This window comes from Abramis brama (genome assembly GCF_963993115.1).
Source record: "Abramis brama genome assembly, chromosome: 8".
In the NCBI taxonomy this organism is placed as follows: domain Eukaryota; kingdom Metazoa; phylum Chordata; class Actinopteri; order Cypriniformes; family Leuciscidae; genus Abramis; species Abramis brama.
Window position 1 is genome coordinate 33,961,018 of NC_139970.1, and position 18,801 is coordinate 33,979,818.

General features: G+C 36.8%; 1 protein-coding gene across 2 annotated transcripts in view; it reads left to right on the plus strand.

The window, feature by feature from the left end:
- The window catches only part of lrp1bb (low density lipoprotein receptor-related protein 1Bb), a 302,189-nt gene that overhangs the window by 273,519 nt on the left and 9,869 nt on the right, over positions 1–18,801 (plus strand). For both annotated transcript variants that reach the window (XM_084123162.1, XM_084123163.1), the window contains 18 exons: positions 239–371; positions 1,127–1,233; positions 2,765–2,897; positions 3,364–3,486; positions 3,776–3,898; positions 4,197–4,337; positions 4,633–4,767; positions 7,799–7,918; positions 8,292–8,533; positions 9,050–9,273; positions 9,929–10,035; positions 10,861–10,977; positions 11,120–11,293; positions 12,676–12,801; positions 12,960–13,124; positions 15,366–15,527; positions 16,247–16,421; positions 17,032–17,136. In XM_084123162.1, coding sequence (XP_083979288.1) covers positions 239–371; positions 1,127–1,233; positions 2,765–2,897; positions 3,364–3,486; positions 3,776–3,898; positions 4,197–4,337; positions 4,633–4,767; positions 7,799–7,918; positions 8,292–8,533; positions 9,050–9,273; positions 9,929–10,035; positions 10,861–10,977; positions 11,120–11,293; positions 12,676–12,801; positions 12,960–13,124; positions 15,366–15,527; positions 16,247–16,421; positions 17,032–17,136 — 2,612 coding nt within the window. The remainder of the gene's footprint in view (positions 1–238; positions 372–1,126; positions 1,234–2,764; positions 2,898–3,363; positions 3,487–3,775; positions 3,899–4,196; positions 4,338–4,632; positions 4,768–7,798; positions 7,919–8,291; positions 8,534–9,049; positions 9,274–9,928; positions 10,036–10,860; positions 10,978–11,119; positions 11,294–12,675; positions 12,802–12,959; positions 13,125–15,365; positions 15,528–16,246; positions 16,422–17,031; positions 17,137–18,801) is intronic.

Here is an 18,801-nt window from a genome sequence, read left to right on the forward strand (position 1 = left end):
CATTTATTTCAAAGCTTTTTAATCTCGGTTGTCATACACCATTAGTCCTCATAATCTTATGGCTTTATCAGCAAGTGATGTAGAGAGTGGATATATTTTACATTTGACTTTCAAAACTTTAAATCCTGTCCTGACTCTCTCCCTAATTATTATCAATAAACAGTCCAAAAAAAAAAAAGATACACTGAAGTATGAAATGACACCGGACTGAATTCGTCCTTGCTTTGTGCTTTTTCAGAAGGATTGCGAGACTCATTGTGCAGAGGATCAGTTTCAATGCCACAACAATCTCTGCATCTCACGTAAATGGTTGTGCGATGGCCAGGAAGACTGTAAGACAGGGGAAGACGAGAGAAATTGCCTAGGAACAGGTAACTTTATCACATCTTGTGGTCTTTAAAGCTGAGGTTTATCATTTCTGCACTACTAGCATCACCAAACAGTTGCAAACACAATTATTTCCCTAAATATTTCCCGATCTCAACCGAATGCTTGAGATGCTCAAACAGACAATATTGTCATAGCTGTACAAAGCCATACATGTACTTCTGCTTTTCGTCTGAATAAACCTACAGCGTATTTGCTTATAGCGGTCTCTGCACATTAACCTGACATGGGTTGGTTGTATGTAAACATTGAGAACATTAAACATTTCAGCTTTAAATGTTTTATGATTACATTGTCTGATAAGTTCAAATGCTGTTGCTTACTTTTGTCTTTCAGAAGTTTGTGTGTAATAAACATAATAAAGTGACTTAGTCAGTTCTATAAATCTCCTTTGAAAGTGCTTGAATTGAATTTAACTGTGAAGTGTCCCTTTCCAGTTCCAAAATCTTATTTTTCTGCACATTAATCAGAATATCTGACTTAAGTAAAAATATTTTCAACATTTTATAATTTATAGTATTATATATATAGTATTTCTATTTTTGAGGTAAAGCTCACTAAAGCCATGTAACTGATTTTGGCATCAACAACATAAAAACAACTCTATATGGTCACATGACAAAAACTTTAGATTAAGTGGGTCAGTTTACCCACTGTCACATTTTACCCCACTCTTCCTGTACACGTCAGTTGAATGTAGCTTAGTTTTTTTTTTTTAAACCTATCATCTGTTTTGCAGTGCTTCCCTCCTGCTCTCTAAATGAGTATGTGTGCGCCAGTGGAGGTTGTGTGTCTGCCAGCCTGAGGTGTGATGGACATGACAACTGTCTGGACAGTTCTGATGAGGTCAGTCCTCTAGCAAGACCCTCTCACCTTACATAAAGTGCTCCGCTCTCAGAAACTGTGCACAAGTGCAGTAGTGAAACAAAAACAAAGAGATGTACAAGTAGATATTTTGGAAACACATTTGAGGAAGATACTACTATCCCCTATAAAACCTCTCTAGGGGAAAAAACAGATCACAACAAGTTAAAGTGAACGAGCTGGTTCAAGTTCAGTTCAAGCTGAAAATCTACATGAAAAAAACGTTTAAAATCCATATGACTTTCTTATTCTCTGAGTGAATCACAGTTGAAAAACAAGAGGGATTCAGCTAAATAGGAAAGTACATTCAGAAGCAAGGCAAGTTATTACATTTCTATGAAGGATTATGACAAAGATTCTTTGTTTTTGGCATAGCATGCACTGATGAGTTGTGCACAGTAAAACCAGCAAAATGTATTAAAGGGATCATGTGTTATTTTGCATTATTGGGTGTATAAATGGGTAAACATGCTTTAATGTAAAAAAAAATTCACATACTGTACATTTATTGTAGCTCGTCTATTCCCAGTCTGTCTGAAATGCACTGATTTCTACAAAGCCACTCCTTCCGAAAAGCTCAGATTGCTCTGATTGGCCAGCTGACCCAGTGCGTTGTGATTTGCCAAACACATCAAGTGTGCCGGAACTGTAACGCCCCTTACCATAATCCCGAGTTTCAGCTACCAAGGCTTATGAAGCATTTGTTAAACACACAGTTAATAATAATGTGAGTTCGAGCCCCAGTCGGATTCTGAAAATGTGGATATCAAGCCGTTCGATCGGAACCAACTTTGCAAGCACGACTTGAGCAGAACGTTTTACAGTGGAAAGTAGTCTTTGTATATAGCCTGCATTGTACTCTCCCAGGTTCAGGAAGCTGTCCTCTGTAAAATGACTGTGAACAAGCAAACCTTTGGGTTGTACTGTCCGTATAGTGACTTAAAGTCTGGTATTGTGTGATTCTTAGTCATTTAGTGTATGATGCCCAGTTTTTCCCCTGTAACTATTTACAAAGTTGTCAAGTGTATGATGCCTAGTTTTTTTCAAATCTGTTCAGAATATAAAAGTCGTTTAGCGTATTCCAGTCTTAAAGCTGATTTCAGATGGATTTTTCATCAGTGTAGAACAGATGAAACAGTTCACAATGTAATTGATGTCGCACTCCACAGTGAAACTATTAATTATTAATTAGTTTAATCAGATACATCAGTAATCAAAGGTGCAAAACCAAAGACATATATAGAACACTAGTACTATATATATTAGTTCAGAAGCTCATATTTATGATTTGTGCCTCAAACAAGCAATTAATATAATAATGGCATATTATTTTAATTAACTGTGAGAAAAAACATATGCACCATATTGGAAACATAAATAGTTTTGAACATCTGGTATATTAGACTCATGTTCGACTCCATGGAAACAGAGACTTTCTGCACTTTCACAAGTACAGCAAACTCTTTCTCTTGAAAGTGAGTATTTTAGGCTTTTGTTGTTCTGCTCACACCAGATGGACTGTGTCAAGGAGTGCAGAGAAGATGAGTTTCTGTGCAAAAACCATGCTCACTGCATCCCCAAACGATGGCGCTGCGATGACGTGTTTGATTGCGTGGACCACAGCGATGAGGAAAACTGTGGTCATGGTATGAAGATGTCCATATTTATGGTCAAACTTTAGTTTGGGGAACACACATTCACTATATTAACTACGACTTTTGCCTCAATAAACTCCTAATTTACTGCTTAATAATAGTTAGTAAGGTAGTTGTTGGTTAAGCTTAGGTATTGAGTAGGATTAAGGGATGTAGAATATGGTCATGCAGAATAAGGCAATAATATGTGCTTTATAACTACTAATAAACAGCCAATATGCTAGTTATATGCAAGCTAATAAGCAACTAGTTAATAGTGAGAATTGGTCTCCAAATTAAAGTGTTACACTGTTTATAATACAAATATTAGCGAATTCAAGACAGTTTTCATAATTAAATTGTTTTGGACATGATCAAATTGTTTATGTATGTGCTTGTACAGGTTGAAATAACCATTTTTACTTCAAAAATATCCATGCGTTACAGTTTAAAAACCAGTTTAATGTTGTTTATTCAGATGCTTTCTTCTGTCGCCCCGATGAATTCATCTGCAACAACACCCTGTGTAAGCTGCATGTGTGGGTGTGCGATGGTGAGGATGACTGCGGAGACAACTCTGATGAAGACTCCGAAATGTGCGGTAGGATATTCAACTCTCCCAGTGGAATTGCATGACCTACGGCAGCGCGTTTCACCTCCTGAACTTTCGTTTGAGTTTTCTGATGTTAAACTCTGTCTGTTTGTAGGAGTCACTGACTGCATTACCAATTAAATACACTACATGAGAAAAACTATATCACTGATTCCAGGTTCCAACAAATGAGTAATTTATAAAAAACTAGTATAAAAAAAACATTTTATGAATCATATAGCTTTACAATGCAGAAAAAAATGGCACATACTGTAACATTTTGTTCTTATTTCTATAGCCAAACTACCTTGTCCTCCAGCAAGGCCATATCGCTGCAGAAATGACAGAGTGTGTCTACGGCTTGATCAAATCTGTAACAATGTGGATAACTGTGGGGACAACTCAGATGAAGATGAATGTGGTAGGCTCATTCACAATAATGATGCCTTTATCCTCAACAGCACAATGAGAAATCCATCTTTTGTGCCATTCTTTTTACTTAATTGACAAAAAAGCCCTAGTCTAGAATTTAGTGGTGTCATTGTTTTGCTAGCAGTTCCTGAGGTCTTTCGAATACAGACAGTTGTGCTCATTTATCATTCAAATGATCTTAGTAAATTTGATGGAAGACTCGGGTGGTGCTGAATAAGATGTGTCAGCTGAAGTTTGGATTGAATGGATGTTTTTTTTTTCCTTTTTTCCTATGGGGCCCAAACCAGAGACTGTGTCAACTAGGCCCAAGCCGTGCGGGAAGGCAGAGTTTACCTGTAGTAATCGTAAATGTATACCCGCACAGCTACAGTGCGACCTGTTTGATGACTGTGGAGATGGAGGATCAGATGAACAGGACTGCAAGGCTTGTACGTGTTTACCAAATCTCTCAGATACATCTGTCGGAAAACAAGCAATATTGTCAGATTTAATGCAGTCTTGGTGGATTACATGGACATGTGCTGTGCATCTGGAATTGTCATATGAAAATCATTCAGGCTTCTCTACCAGATGAGTTTTTTTCTTATACTTATTTTATTTGTCGCCAATGACCAAGCATCAAAACACACACACAACAACAACAAAAATCCCATCATGCACTGGGACAGTGGGTTGCAAGTATAAAGTACATCACTTCAAAGCTCTCTCTCTCTTTTATTCCAGCTTCAAATGGAGACATATGTGGAAAGAGGATGAATCCATGTGGGGAGGATGCAGTGTGCAATCATACAAACACAAATGCAATTTGCCACTGCAAACCTGGCTTTCAGAGAAATCTCAGAAGCAGAAAGTGTGAAGGTACTGTCAGAATATATTCCCTGATTCTGTTAACGTTCAGAAAAATGATTCACTGCTTTATCTGAGTGGGATTTAGACTTTCAATGTAAAGTGTGCAATTTCTGTGACACCAGCGGCACCCAACTGAATTGTAATCTGTTTGTTTGAGCAAAACATTAGCTAAACCAGAGTCAGAAGTGAATGGGTTTAATATGCCCCAGTAAATAAAGTTGGAAAATCCCAGTAATGAATTCCTCTATTTTTGATATACAGTGAGGAAAATAAGTATTTGAACACCCTGCTATTTTGCAAGTTCTCCCACTTAGAAATCATGGAGGGGTCTGAAATTGTCATCGTAGGTGCATGTCCACTGTGAGAGACATAATCTAAAAAAAAAATCCAGAAATCACAATGTATGATTTTTTAACTATTTATTTGTATGATACAGCTGCAAATAAGTATTTGAACACCTGAGAAAATCAATGTTAATATTTGGTACAGTAGCCTTTGTTTGCAATTACAGAGGTCAAACGTTTCCTGTAGTTTTTCACCAGGTTTGCACACACTGCAGGAGGGATTTTGGCCCACTCCTCCACACAGATCTTCTCTAGATCAGTCAGGTTTCTGGGCTGTCGCTGAGAAACACAGAGTTTGAGCTCCCTCCAAAGATTCTCTATTGGGTTTAGGTCTGGAGACTGGCTAGGCCACGCCAGAACCTTGATATGCTTCTTACAGAGCCACTCCTTGGTTATCCTGGCTGTGTGCTTCGGGTCATTGTCATGTTGGAAGACCCAGCCTCGACCCATCTTCAATGCTCTAACTGAGGGAAGGAGGTTGTTCCCCAAAATCTCGCAATACATGGCCCCGGTCATCCTCTCCTTAATACAGTGCAGTCGCCCTGTCCCATGTGCAGAAAAACACCCCCAAAGCATGATGCTACCACCCCCATGCTTCACAGTAGGGATGGTGTTCTTGGGATGGTACTCATCATTCTTCTTCCTCCAAACACGTTTAGTGGAATTATGACCAAAAAGTTCTATTTTGGTCTCATCTGACCACATGACTTTCTCCCATGACTCCTCTGGATCATCCAAATGGTCATTGCCAAACTTAAGACGGGCCTTGACATGTGCTGGTTTAAGCAGGGGAACCTTCCGTGCCATGCATGATTTCAAACCATGACGTCTTAGTGTATTACCAACAGTAACCTTGGAAACGGTGGTCCCAGCTCTTTTCAGGTCATTGACCAGCTCCTCCCGTGTAGTTCTGGGCTGATTTCTCACCTTTCTTAGGATCATTGAGACTACCTACTATAATTATAACATAAGCACACAAGGCAACTTACACTCATTGGTGGGCACGCACTGCCGACGATGGCACCAGTTGTCGGCGCGACGGGAGGATGATCGCCGAGCCGGGAGATAGTCAGTTCGGCCCCATTCACCAGTAACAGCGGATTATCAGTGAATCCCAGTTGTCTCCGACGAAAGTTTATAAAACTATCCCGTGTAAAATGATCACTACAGAGGCGGGTTTTGGCGGTGATCCTCGACTCTCCATCAAGGTGGCTCTTCACAAAATTAATCCACCTCTTGTTGATATGATAGTTTTTCGGAAATTTAAATAAGGACACCGATCTGTTTTGTACGTGATCGCATCCAGGTAATACGCATTTCCGTGACGAAGGCATAGCTAGCTAGCAAACTGTAGGATGTACTAACTAATAGTACTGACAGTAACTCGCGATCGGCAAACTGATGTGAATGTGCTATATTGTTAGGGGAGGGGCCAGCGTCAGGGGCTCCAGTGCGTCATCAAGTAGGGGCGTGTCCAGGAGCTCAGGGGCTTCAGTGCGTCATCGAGCCCCCGTTTTAGCCCCGCCCAAAAAATCCGGAACACAGCAATGGTGAAAAACTGTTTAACGGTCTAACTCCACAATTCAGTACTTCACAGTTCACAGTCTTTGTAATATGATTTAGCAATACATTTCTAACATTTATAATGTGTTTAGAATTTTTTTTTAGAATTGCCTTTACAGGGACTTTAAAAAATCATATATTGTGATTTCTGGATTTTTTTTTTTTAGATTATGTCTCTCACAGTGGACATGCATCTACGATGACAATTTCAGACCCCTCCATGATTTCCAAGTGGGAGAACTTGCAAAATAGCAGGGTGTTCAAATACTTATTTTCCTCACTGTATCTGATATATCAGCGTGATATATTTCCTAATATGTTGTGTTAGACCTACTTTTGCGCTTTATCACATAACATATGAGATGTGTAAATGTATTGGTAACAGTCTATGTAATTAATTAGACTGAGGATTTATGGTTACACTTTATTTTAAGGTGTCATTGTTACAGTGTAATTATATATTTAAGTACTGAGTAATATTAAGCAACTACATGTACTTACTATAGGATTAGGGTAGGATTGTGATTTGGTTGAGGTTTAGTTGCATGTAATTATGCATAATTTACGGTTATTACTATGGTAAGTACATGTAACATGTGTAACAAGGACACTGTCAAATAAAGTGTTACCGGATTTATTTTAATGAATTGATTAAACTCAGATTTAAAGTATTTTTGATTTAAATGGTTTTGCTTTGAATCCTGTCCTGTCAATCACTTTATCATTTAGAGGTTTTCCCACACATTTTTTTTGAGATTCAAAATGCCTGTTCTTTTTATCAAGCAAGATTTTTTCAAGGATCAAAAAAATTGTAAAGGAACAGTGTTTTCCTCTCAGTGTGGTAAAACTTAACCAGAGGCCAAAGTTAAGCTTGAGCTCCTGAAAATGCTTAACCTACTGAAAACGTTTTGCATTTAAAAGAACATTTCCAGTAAAAGGATTGTGCACTCACATATAGTGTTTTTGCTGGGAATCAGTGAGATTCAGTGAGCAGATCACATCTTACGTTTTATTTCCAAGCACTCAGCATGTGAAAAAAAATTCCTTATGGTGAACGTCACACAGTTTGCACAGCCAAAAAAATATTTTCCAAAGAGTGCTGTTCCTCAATAACAGACTTTTTTTTTTTGCAGAAATCAATGAGTGCCTTAACTTTGGCACTTGCTCTCACTATTGCACAAACACAAAAGGATCATACAAATGTACATGTGACAAAAATTATAAGGATATGAATGGTAGCTGCATAGCAAAAGGTAAGGATCTATATTTTCTATTGACTTGACCTTTGGCTTCACTGTGACATTTTATTTAGATTTTGAATCACTTGTTAGATCTTTTCATACATTAGCTCATTACACCGGGCCTAGATATACATTGTAAACCATTCAAAGCATAAGTATTATTTCTGTGGTAGATTTATACTATATGTTGTCATACATATAACTATATATTGTCTTTTTCCTGTAAAGTATTGAGCTTGAATTACTGATTATTGATTGATTAAAATGCATATTGCTGTGTTAGAATGATGTATCTGCATCTGTAATTGTCAAACTGTTGTCTTAAACCCAAAATGGAATTTAGCCACTTTTCATTTTTTTTGCATATTAATAACTCAACGGGCAGGACCAGAAGATCGAGTGCTCTACATAGCTAATGACACTGAAATCCGAAGTTTTGTGTATCCATTTAACCAGAGCCATGGACACAAAGTACATGCTCGCATCGAGGAAAATGCCCGCATCATTGGGATGGATGCTCTGTATCACCAACAAAAGTTTATCTGGGCTACTCAGTTTAATCCCGGTGGACTTTTTTACAAAGATATCCTAAACAGGAGTCAAACTAAAACAAATGTTGGCATCATAGTAAGTATCATGAGTCTTGCGTGCAGCGTACGTCATATTTTTTCAGGAAAACTCTGGATGTTTCCTTCTAGTTATTAATTTACTTTTCTTCTTCTAATTAATACAGTAATTCCACATTGCATCTCCTTAATATAATGATATACAGCAAACATACTATCTGCTTCTATGTTGGTATATGTACTTTTCATTGAAAATACTACCCCATAATTGATGCATTTTACCCCTATTTTATAATAAATATAGATATTTCAGACAAGCAGGATATTATATTTTGATCTTCCCTGTGATTAGTTAGTTTGTTTATATAAAATATTGAAACAAAATCATATTTTGAGTCCAAACCTAGTATGCCTACTTTGCCCTATCCCAATATCAAAAGCAGTTTCTGAAATTTTCTCCATGTTTATTTATGAATAGCTTTTTCCTAAAAATACCTTATCGTACGCATAATCTTAAATATTCTGTGATGTCTTGGCCCACATGGGAATCACCTTGTTATCTGGGTGACTTTTGCAGTGCCCAGACTTCCGCAGACCCAGAGATGTGTCAGCTGACTGGGTGACTGGTAATATCTACTGGACAGACCACTCTAGGATGCACTGGTTCAGTTATTACACAGCTCACTGGACCAAGCTTAGATACTCTATTAATGTGGGGCAGCTCAAGGGACCCAACTGCACCCGTCTGATAACTGACATTGCAGGAGAGCCTTATGCCATTACTGTCAATCCAGTCAAAGGGTAGGAGCATGTTTCAATACTATTTAGGCTCCATTTTCTGCAGTTTATTTATTTTTTAAATATATACAGTGGGTGTCAAAAGTCTATAGGCACATTGAAAATAAAGTTTTAGAATTTAAATCAGTTGAAAATGAATGGAAGCTTGTTTCCGCCACAGAATAAAAAATAAAAAAGGTAATTGCGACTCTTTATCTCACAATTCTGACTTTTTTTTCTCAGAACTGCTTGTTTATATCTTGCAATTCTGACTTTATAACACGCAATTGGGAGATATAAACTCAGAATTGCGAGATATGAACTCACAATTGCAAGATATAAACTCACAATTGCGAGAAATAAACTCGCAATTCTGACTTTTTTTCTCCCAATTGTATATTATAAAGTCAGAATTGTGAGATATAAACATGCAATTCTGAGGGAAAAAGTCGCAATTATCTTTTAAAACATTTTATTCTGTGGCGGAAACAAGCTTCCATAGAAATGTTATGATTTAAAAATATTTAGGATTCTGAATTACTTCTAGGTCACTTATCAAATAAGCAAATTTATTACACTGACTTCTGAATCCCGCTGTATATAAACTGGAATACTTGGTATAATATACTAATATTATATTTTGTAAATATTTATTAAGTAAATATTTGACCTATTTCAGGATGATGTATTGGTCAGTAATAGGTGACCACTCACACATAGAGGAGAGTGCGATGGATGGCTCCATGCGTAGAGTACTTTTGGACAAGAATCTTCGGAGACCCACAGGTATGTTTTTGTATTTCTGCTTTCTGTTTTTGCTTTGAGTCCTCAGCTGTTTTTCTGTGAGTGTGATAAATGAGAGGTTGTTGTTTTGGTTCTTTCTAAAGGGACGTGGTCAAGGTCTGAATGCGTTTGTGTAGAAGCTTGTTGGTCTTGCATCCTTTTTCAGTACATCACAGCACTTTCCTCATTTCCGAGTTTGAGGGAATGTTTCAGATGCAATGCCTTTAGGTAAACCTGCAGGCGTGTTCCTCAGGGAAACACTAAGTACCGCTACATTTAACCATGGCCTCCTTTACAGGGGCCAATATTACGCCTCCAGTGCAGCTTTAGGAATCCATCATCTCTAGAAAAGGAACAAAACTGCAACATCCGAGTCTTTAATCAAGAGAGGAAATGTAATGAGTCAAGCAATGCAAACTCAGAGAAATATGGGACAAACTTTTGCTGAGTTTATTTCAGGAAGAGAAAAAGGACACATATCTGAAGCGTTTGTGCTGAATATGTCCACATTGAAGCAAAGGTTTCTTAAAGGTTATTTAAATACATAAAAAGTTCAATTTAGCACCTTATTGACCTAAACAGCCTTCGTCCTTCTACAGTCTCACATGACCTAAATGAATGAAACTCTTCTTGCATGTTGTTATTTATTTATTTATTTATTTATTTCGGTAAACATGTTACAGTTATGGTCAATAATAACCTGTTCTCATTTACTGCATTGTTTTCTTGTGAGCTTTTGTGTAATATGTGTACATGTTTAAGTATGTAAAGTTTCTTAACGTTCTGTACCAAGCTCTGAAAATAACTCTTCCCGTCATTCATCTGTAGGGTTGGCGATTGATTACTTCAGCCAGCGTGTGTACTGGGCCGATGCCGAGCTCTCTGTTATTGGTAGTGTCTGTTTCGATGGCTCAGACCCATTGGTGGTAATCGATAGTAAGCAAGGTGAGAAGAACAGTTGAAAGGGAATCTGATAGTATTTTGCTTTGTTCATGTATCTTATATGCCTGAAATCATTAACCATTGAAATGTTTTTTTCAGAATTCAGTTTTGTCTAATGTCATTGCTTCACTTCATGCTTGCACAGGAATATCACATCCGTACAGAATAGATATTTTTGAAGATTACATTTATGGAACAGGACTGAAAAATGAAGTTTTCAGAATACACAAATATGGGAAAAAAAGCATTGAACCTCTCGATCTGGGTATTGAAAAAACAACAAATGTCCTGATCTCTCATCGTTTCAAGCAGCAGGATGGTAAGAGACCACATTTTCTCTAAATGTTTTCTCTTTAGTTTCTCTTTTTCCATTTTTACCTTGGAAAATGATGAAATTGTTATTTTTTAAGAGTTATTTTATGGATCCTAAGAGATTATTTTATAGATTCAGACTTGCCGCTCCTGCCAGGTTTTTGAAAGAAAATTATTTTGCAGCGTTTTGAAGGTCAGAGTGATATTCTTCATCAATTGCATGCACAGTATTTTGAGACTGTTATAGTGTTCTGTTCTTATGTCTAAAGTTAAAGTAGTAATCCAAGTTCAATTGACTGTATGTCGCCAGAGTTGTTGTATTTACAACTATTATTTCTTGGAACAAAGAAATGCATGTTTTTGTTTTGTTTTTTATCTGAGGCGATCACATGGTTTCTTCATTATTGTTTTGTGCACCTCATTGAGACACTCTACAAAAAGGAGTACAGCTCACTAATGTAATGTAACACCCATTTAATTTGCCTCCCCTATGCATTGCGTTTGTGACCGCATTCTAATATGCTATCTTCTCAGAAGAGGGCCTCCTCTGCTGTTGGTCTTGGTTGCTCTTTGTTATCAGGTTGTGTTAATGGCCTCACAACCTAAAAAAGATCTTTCTGTTCTGGTGGGTTTGTAGTTAGGGGCAGCTAAGCCAGTCCCCACTGACTCATTAAAGTCAGAGATCTAGCCTGCTGGAGAGACTTGTGCACTGGCAGCAAAAGCTAAAAGTATAGGTTTGATGTCCTCAGCAAAACACTAAAGATTGATACAGATGTCCCCTTATACTGTCGGCATCTCTGAGTAACGGCTTTCAAATCTGCAGCTTTTGAGGCGCCAGTTCGATGAGCTGCTTTGAGAAATTAAATAAATAAGCTGAAAATGTACGGCACTTTCCACAAATACGTTACAAAATAGGACCTGGAACTTGACTTAACTTTTTTTTTTAAATAAATGGTGAGTGAAAGAACCATTTAGCCTTTAGAATATGTGGATCATCAATCTCAATATTAAAGTAAATATTACATTTTGTGTAAATTTCTAGTATACATTTCTGGATAAAAAGTTATTTTTGCAGTTTATGTAATTTCCTAGCAGTAAAATAATTTAAATAAACATCAAAAAGCCAGAATGGGTAAAAAGAACTTGCCTAAATTTAGTTATTAGACAAAATGTTGGTTTGTAGTAGGAATGTCAAAAAAATGTGTAATAGGTAGAAATTGATGTGGTAACAGGGTTGAGTGCAATATGTATGAAACAACAAATATTTTTTCAGGTAATTATTTGTAAATAAAGAATTATCATGATTTTAAACTGAAGCTCAGCATTGATTTATCAAAATGTTATTGTACCTTCCAAGTTAAATGTATGCTTTGTCGTTTTTGTATTCAGTGGCCAATCCCTGTCTACGGATGACCTGCGATTTTATGTGCTTGCTCAATCCAACCGGGGCCAGCTGCACCTGTCCAGAGGGGAAGACCTTGGTCAATGGCTCTTGTATTGACCCCATTGTCTCAGGTCTGAAGCCTCACTTTACTGTAGGGCTGCTCACTTTGATTCGTTCTTTGCTAAGCCTGCTGTTTTTTTTTTTTTTTTCGTTTTTTTTCTGTCATTTTGGGGGTCTATATATATGTTTTTTTTTATTTAATATATTAATTTATTTCAATATGGTAAAGGTGAGCTGTGCCGACCTGCCTGTGAAAATGGAGGGCGTTGCTTGGGCAATGAAAAAGGAGACTGGCGCTGTTACTGCTGGCCCAGTTTCTCTGGAGAACGCTGTGAAGTCAACCACTGTACAGATTACTGCTTAAACGGAGGCACGTGCACTGGCTCACCTCTCGGTAAGAAACTCTCTTAGCTTTGTGTAAATTTGAATACATGACTGAATTATTTGCCTCAGTTTGAGTTTTGAAGTATTTAAATGGTCTTATAATCATTACTTGTGTATTCATATTACATGCACTCTACATGCAGCTATTGTGCCCAGCAGTTTCATTAAGAGTTTTTTAAAATAGATTTTTAAAAGAAAGACATCTGTAACCAAAAATGTGTGGCAGTGTGTGTGCTAGTAATAACATAATCTAAATTTATTCAAAGCAGCATTATGGACTGTGGTCTGTATGGTAATTTACCATGGATCTGTTTTAATAAAGTATTCATTTAAAAAATCGAGCATTTTAGAAACGTATAAAAGATTGCTGATGACAAAATCAGATGAGTGTTTGTGTCTGCACCTCAATTAAAATTAGTCAAGAGTGTCATATTACAGCTTCGTCTATCATAATCAATCAAATGACTGATGAAGCATGCAAGAAAGCAATTATTCTCAACATCAGAATCCTCTGAAATTTGACACATTTCATAATTTTCTCTGGCGATTGTTAATGGCCGAGTGAGATGCAGTTATTATTATTAAAAAGAATAGTTACTGAGCAACTGCTTCACTCAGAACTATAAATACAAATGTATAATTGTTGAGGTCATGTGAACTCAAAACTCAACACCATTTATTGAATCTAAACAGAAAAGCTCCTTCCACCTCAGCTTTCTGACCTATAGTGAAAACATTTGAACACATGAACTTTGTACTATGTATGAAAATTGTCGCTCTGCGTGTCCTTCAAAAGGATCTCAGTGCAGTTTATTTTTGTACATTTTAGTACAGATTTTTTTAAGCCTGTCACAGGATAGATAAAAAAAAAATATACAGGACCTGACATCAAACCTGCAGCTCATATTGCAGGTTGCACTAAATGTGCGGTATTGCATTTCATTTGAAAGTGTTGTTTTACCGGGGGGGAAATGGCCTAAATATTATTTTATTTTTATTTTTTATTATTATTATTATTTATATATATATATATATATATATATAAATGTTCATTTCTGGGGTATAGAAAATAACTTTCTTACTGTACAGTACTACTCAGAGCATGTAGACAAAATCTGCATGATTAGGGACTCCAGTACATGAGCATGAACCACAAACAACTTTACAATGTGAGGCAAACAAGACTTTATTAACTAGACTAAACACTTAGACTAATCTAACAGATTACTGAAGCAGAATACAGGAAAGCAAGAAGTTATCACATTGTTTGAAGTGCAACAGATCAACAGCTTTGAGCAAACCATCAGTTTCTTAGATCTAACCTTCTTTAAAAAGGGATAGGGGATGCTTAATGTATCAAATGATGAGACTAAGTTTGATACTTGTATGTCTCACCCATTTGAATAAAAGTGTCCTAATGCAATTTGTTGAGGTTCCAGTTGATCTATGCTGAAGTCTTGATGAGAGAGAACCAGTTTGAGTCAGAGGATCTTTGACAAGGCCGCAGCCTGGCACAAACCTGGACTTTTAGCTCAGCATCATCTTCATGTCAGAATTTCTCAAAATCAGTGTGATCTTTAAACCATAAGGATGTCACACTTCCAGGGGTCAGTGAGCCAATGTTAATTTAAACTTTTGGATGGAAAGTGTATGTTCCTTTGTCTTCGAGCATGGTGTTTTGCGTATGTAATTTGATGTTGGGTGTTGATGGAGAAACTATTAAAAGTTCTTAAAATAATATTATGCTGCATAGGTATCGAAATGTGATGTAAATGATCATTCAAGAAATTAGAAAGTATAAAACATTCATTCAAAGAGTTTAGATTAAAACACTATAGAATAATCTGATCTGGCTCAGACACTACAAACTTGTGGCCACAAAAAAACAGGATGTTGTTCCCTAACATAAGAAGCTGTGGCCTCGAGATATTATCACGTTCCCACAAGTGTTATGTTGTGCTCACAACAACACTAAGTGAACTGAACATGTCCCTTCCCTGTTAAAGCTGTTTTTAGACAGCTTCAGTGTATGGTTCTTGTGGACTCCAGTACAGTTTAAATTTATAAATTGCCAAAAAAAAGATACCTTTCTCATTACCTCTCTGCTGAAATTGCCTTCAGCAAACAACTCATATTCTCTGCAAGTTTTGGTAGTAAAACTGAAAAGGACAAAACAAAAATAAAATGCCCACGTCTGCTACTTATGGGCGTTTCTTCTTAATGTGGACACGTCTGTCTACTCCAATCATAGGGAAACCTACTTGCCGCTGCATGACAGGCTTCACCGGTCCAAACTGTGAGAGGCGGGTCTGTGATAATCACTGTCTGAATGGAGGCACATGTGAAATAAGCGCTGGAAACCAGCCAGTGTGCCGCTGCTTGGCAGAGTACACGGGTGACCGCTGTCTGTATCGTAAGTATTGTGAGAGATTGCTTGTACCCAGCAGAAATGGTCAGTGACTACATTTTAATTCAATAGGTCAGTGATTCTCATGGCAGCTAATTACATCCACAGCTGTGCCCTTTTAATTCAGTATCATCATAATCCATATTGCTTGTTTAAATCATTCAAGTACCAAGTGAAACAGAAAGAAAGAACTGTGGAGAAAATCAAATGATATCCAGAGAGGGTTTTTCTCTTGAGTTGTTGTATTTTCAACATAGAAAACCAGTCACTAAATTGTGGTTAATGGAACAATTGTTACATTTTCTCTCCACAGCTGGTAGCAGCAACATATAAAAACCCCATTGAAAGCAAATATTGTATCTGACTCAAAAGGCCATTTGCCAGCATTTGAACAATATGTGCCCAAAGAGGTTTTCTAAATGCTACTGTAACAACCTTGAGGTGTTTCTGTGCTTTGCTGATAAAATATTTGTTGTTATAAAGTCTTTGTTATTATAATTTGTTGCAAAACAATTTAATCTGTGCACCCGTAATGCATTTTTAGTGCTCTGCACCCAAGGGGTGACGCATTTTCATCTTAGTACCAGTAGATATTTGATCCGGGTAATTAAGTCTCATTAAAGCTTTGTAAAATTCTAATTAAACTTGAACATGATATGAAAGAAATGTGCTCTTGTTATCTTAGGGACATATCTTGTGTTTTTTCGGTTTCTTTTCCATGACAGATATCTGTCATCACCACTGTGTCAATTCCAAGGCGTGTACGCTGTCCGGATCAGGACACGTTGAATGCGTGTGCCCGGCTCGCTATGAAGGGATCAAGTGTGATGTCGACAAGTGCCTGCGCTGCCACGGAGCCCCATGTATCATTGATGGAGATACGGGAGATGTGGCTTGCAAGTTAGTTGACTGTTTTTTGATATTGCTATAAAATTGTATGTATGTTTTTTTTTAGGCAAGACTACTTGTAGACGTACCAAAAGGGAGATTTGAAACCTGTTTGAAAACAGTCCTTTTTTAGAGATTTGTTTGATGACGGTATTGGCAAAGTAATTGCACATTTTATCTTTAAAAATCATTATTCCTCTTAAGCAAATGAAGTGCAGAATTGATGTTGTGCCTTTAATTCTTCTCATTCTGCAAAATATAATTGTATAATAAATTTCCAGCACCGATGGTGAACATTCATGTAGCTTATAATAATACAAAGCCTAATTTATGTAATTTATTTATAGGTTAGCCCAGGGGTGTCCAAACTTGGTCCTGGAGGGCCACTGTCCTGCAGAGTTTAGCTCCAACATGCCTCAACACACCCGCCTGGAAGTTTCAAGCACACCTAGTAAGACTTTGATTAGCTGTTCAAGAGTGTTTAATTGGAGGTAAACTCTGCAGGACAGTGTCCCTCCAGGAGCAGGATTGGACACACCTGGGTTAGCCTGTAAGTTTCCACTTAAATTACCTATGTAACAATCACATTTTTAGCTCATCCAAATTGTTGTCACTCTGCCAGCTGTACCAGCGGTCGAATCGCCTCCAGCTGCCAGTTGTGTGATGGCTACTGCTATAACGGAGGCACATGTCATCTTGACCCCGACACCAGCCTACCCTTCTGCCAGTAAGAATGACTAAATGCATCCTTTTGTCCACATTCCATATTATTTTACTGAATTCCTATTAGTCCCACATGGCGCATACATTTGAAAGCCTTAACCATTCATTTAGAAAGGTTCTACAGATCTCAGAGACTTTGACAGACTTAAAAAGCACAAAGGAACAATTAGGCCACGCTCTTAAATGCCTAAAAGCCTACATTTGGCTAAAAATCTAATTACAGCTAGCCTGAAAATGAATAATCAGAGCTACCAAATATAGTACTGTAAGTTTGGGGTCGGTAAGATGTATTATTGTTTTTGATGGTAAGTATCCTATGCTCACCAAGGCTACATTTATTTGATAAAAAAAAACAGAAATACTTTGATGTATTGTTATATACAATTTAATCATATGTTTAATACATTTTAAAATGTAATTTATTCCTGTGATGGCAAAGCCGAACATTTCTCTAGTCTTCAGTGTCACGTGTTCCTTCAGGAATCATTGTAATATTTATACTATGTATTTATACTAATATACTGATTTGGTGCACAAACATTTCTTATGATTATCAATGTTGAAAACAATTGTGCTGCCTAGCATTTTTGTGGAAACTGATACATTTCAGAACTGTTTTATGTATATAAAAGTACAGCATTAAAATGAAATAGAAATCTTATAAATGAAACACTATAAATGTCTTAACTGCCACTTCTGATCAATTTAATCTTTTCTGAACGAAAGTAATAATTTATTGGTAACACTTTATAATAAGGCCTCACTTGTTAACATTACTTAATGTATTAACTAACATGAACTAACTGAGCAATTTATTACTGTATTTATTAATCTTTGTAAATGTTAGTTAATAAAAATACAGACATTCATTGTTTGTTCATGTTAGTTCACAGTGCATTAACTAACGTTAACAAATACAACTTTTGATTTTAATAATGTATTAGTAAATGGAATTTAACATTAACTAAGATTAATAAATGCTGTAGAATTGCTGTATTGTTCATTCTTAGTTATTGTTAACTAAAATAGTTAACTAATGTTAACTAATGAAACCTTATCATAAAGTTTTACCAATTTATTTATTTATATATATTTTTTTAATCTTACTGACCCCAAACTTTTGATGTCATGATATCTGTATAATTTTTGGATTACATAATTTCGACTATTAAATATACTGTATAGCCGAAACTGTTGACTGCATAAAGTCCTGATTCATGTCAGAGCTTCAGCACTAAGAGAAAGGGAACGTTTGCACAAATCATGTGAAAAATCCTCTATGTATGGGAAATCTCACTTTTTATTTAACAGTACTGGTTAATTATTAGTGTAAAATCGTGAATGGCTTTTGAGCTGCCATCGCTGGGCATGATGTTTTGTTTCAGGTGCAACAGGTGTTTTCTTTTTGTTGTTATTGTTTTTTGGCTTTGCATTGATAAATGAGGTTAGGCTCTCACAGTGCAGGAGCTGCTGACAGAATGTCCATCCTGTGGACTTGTGTATATTGGGACGGCATCCTGAGAACAGCTGGAGTCCTGCTCTGTTTGGTTTGGCAGGCAGGAATGGATACATTTAGAAAGCCTGACAATTTGTTTTGTCGAGAATAAATTCGCTTTTCTATTGCGAGATCAGGAGCTGTTGAAGGCAGTGGCTGCTTGCAGAGCACCAC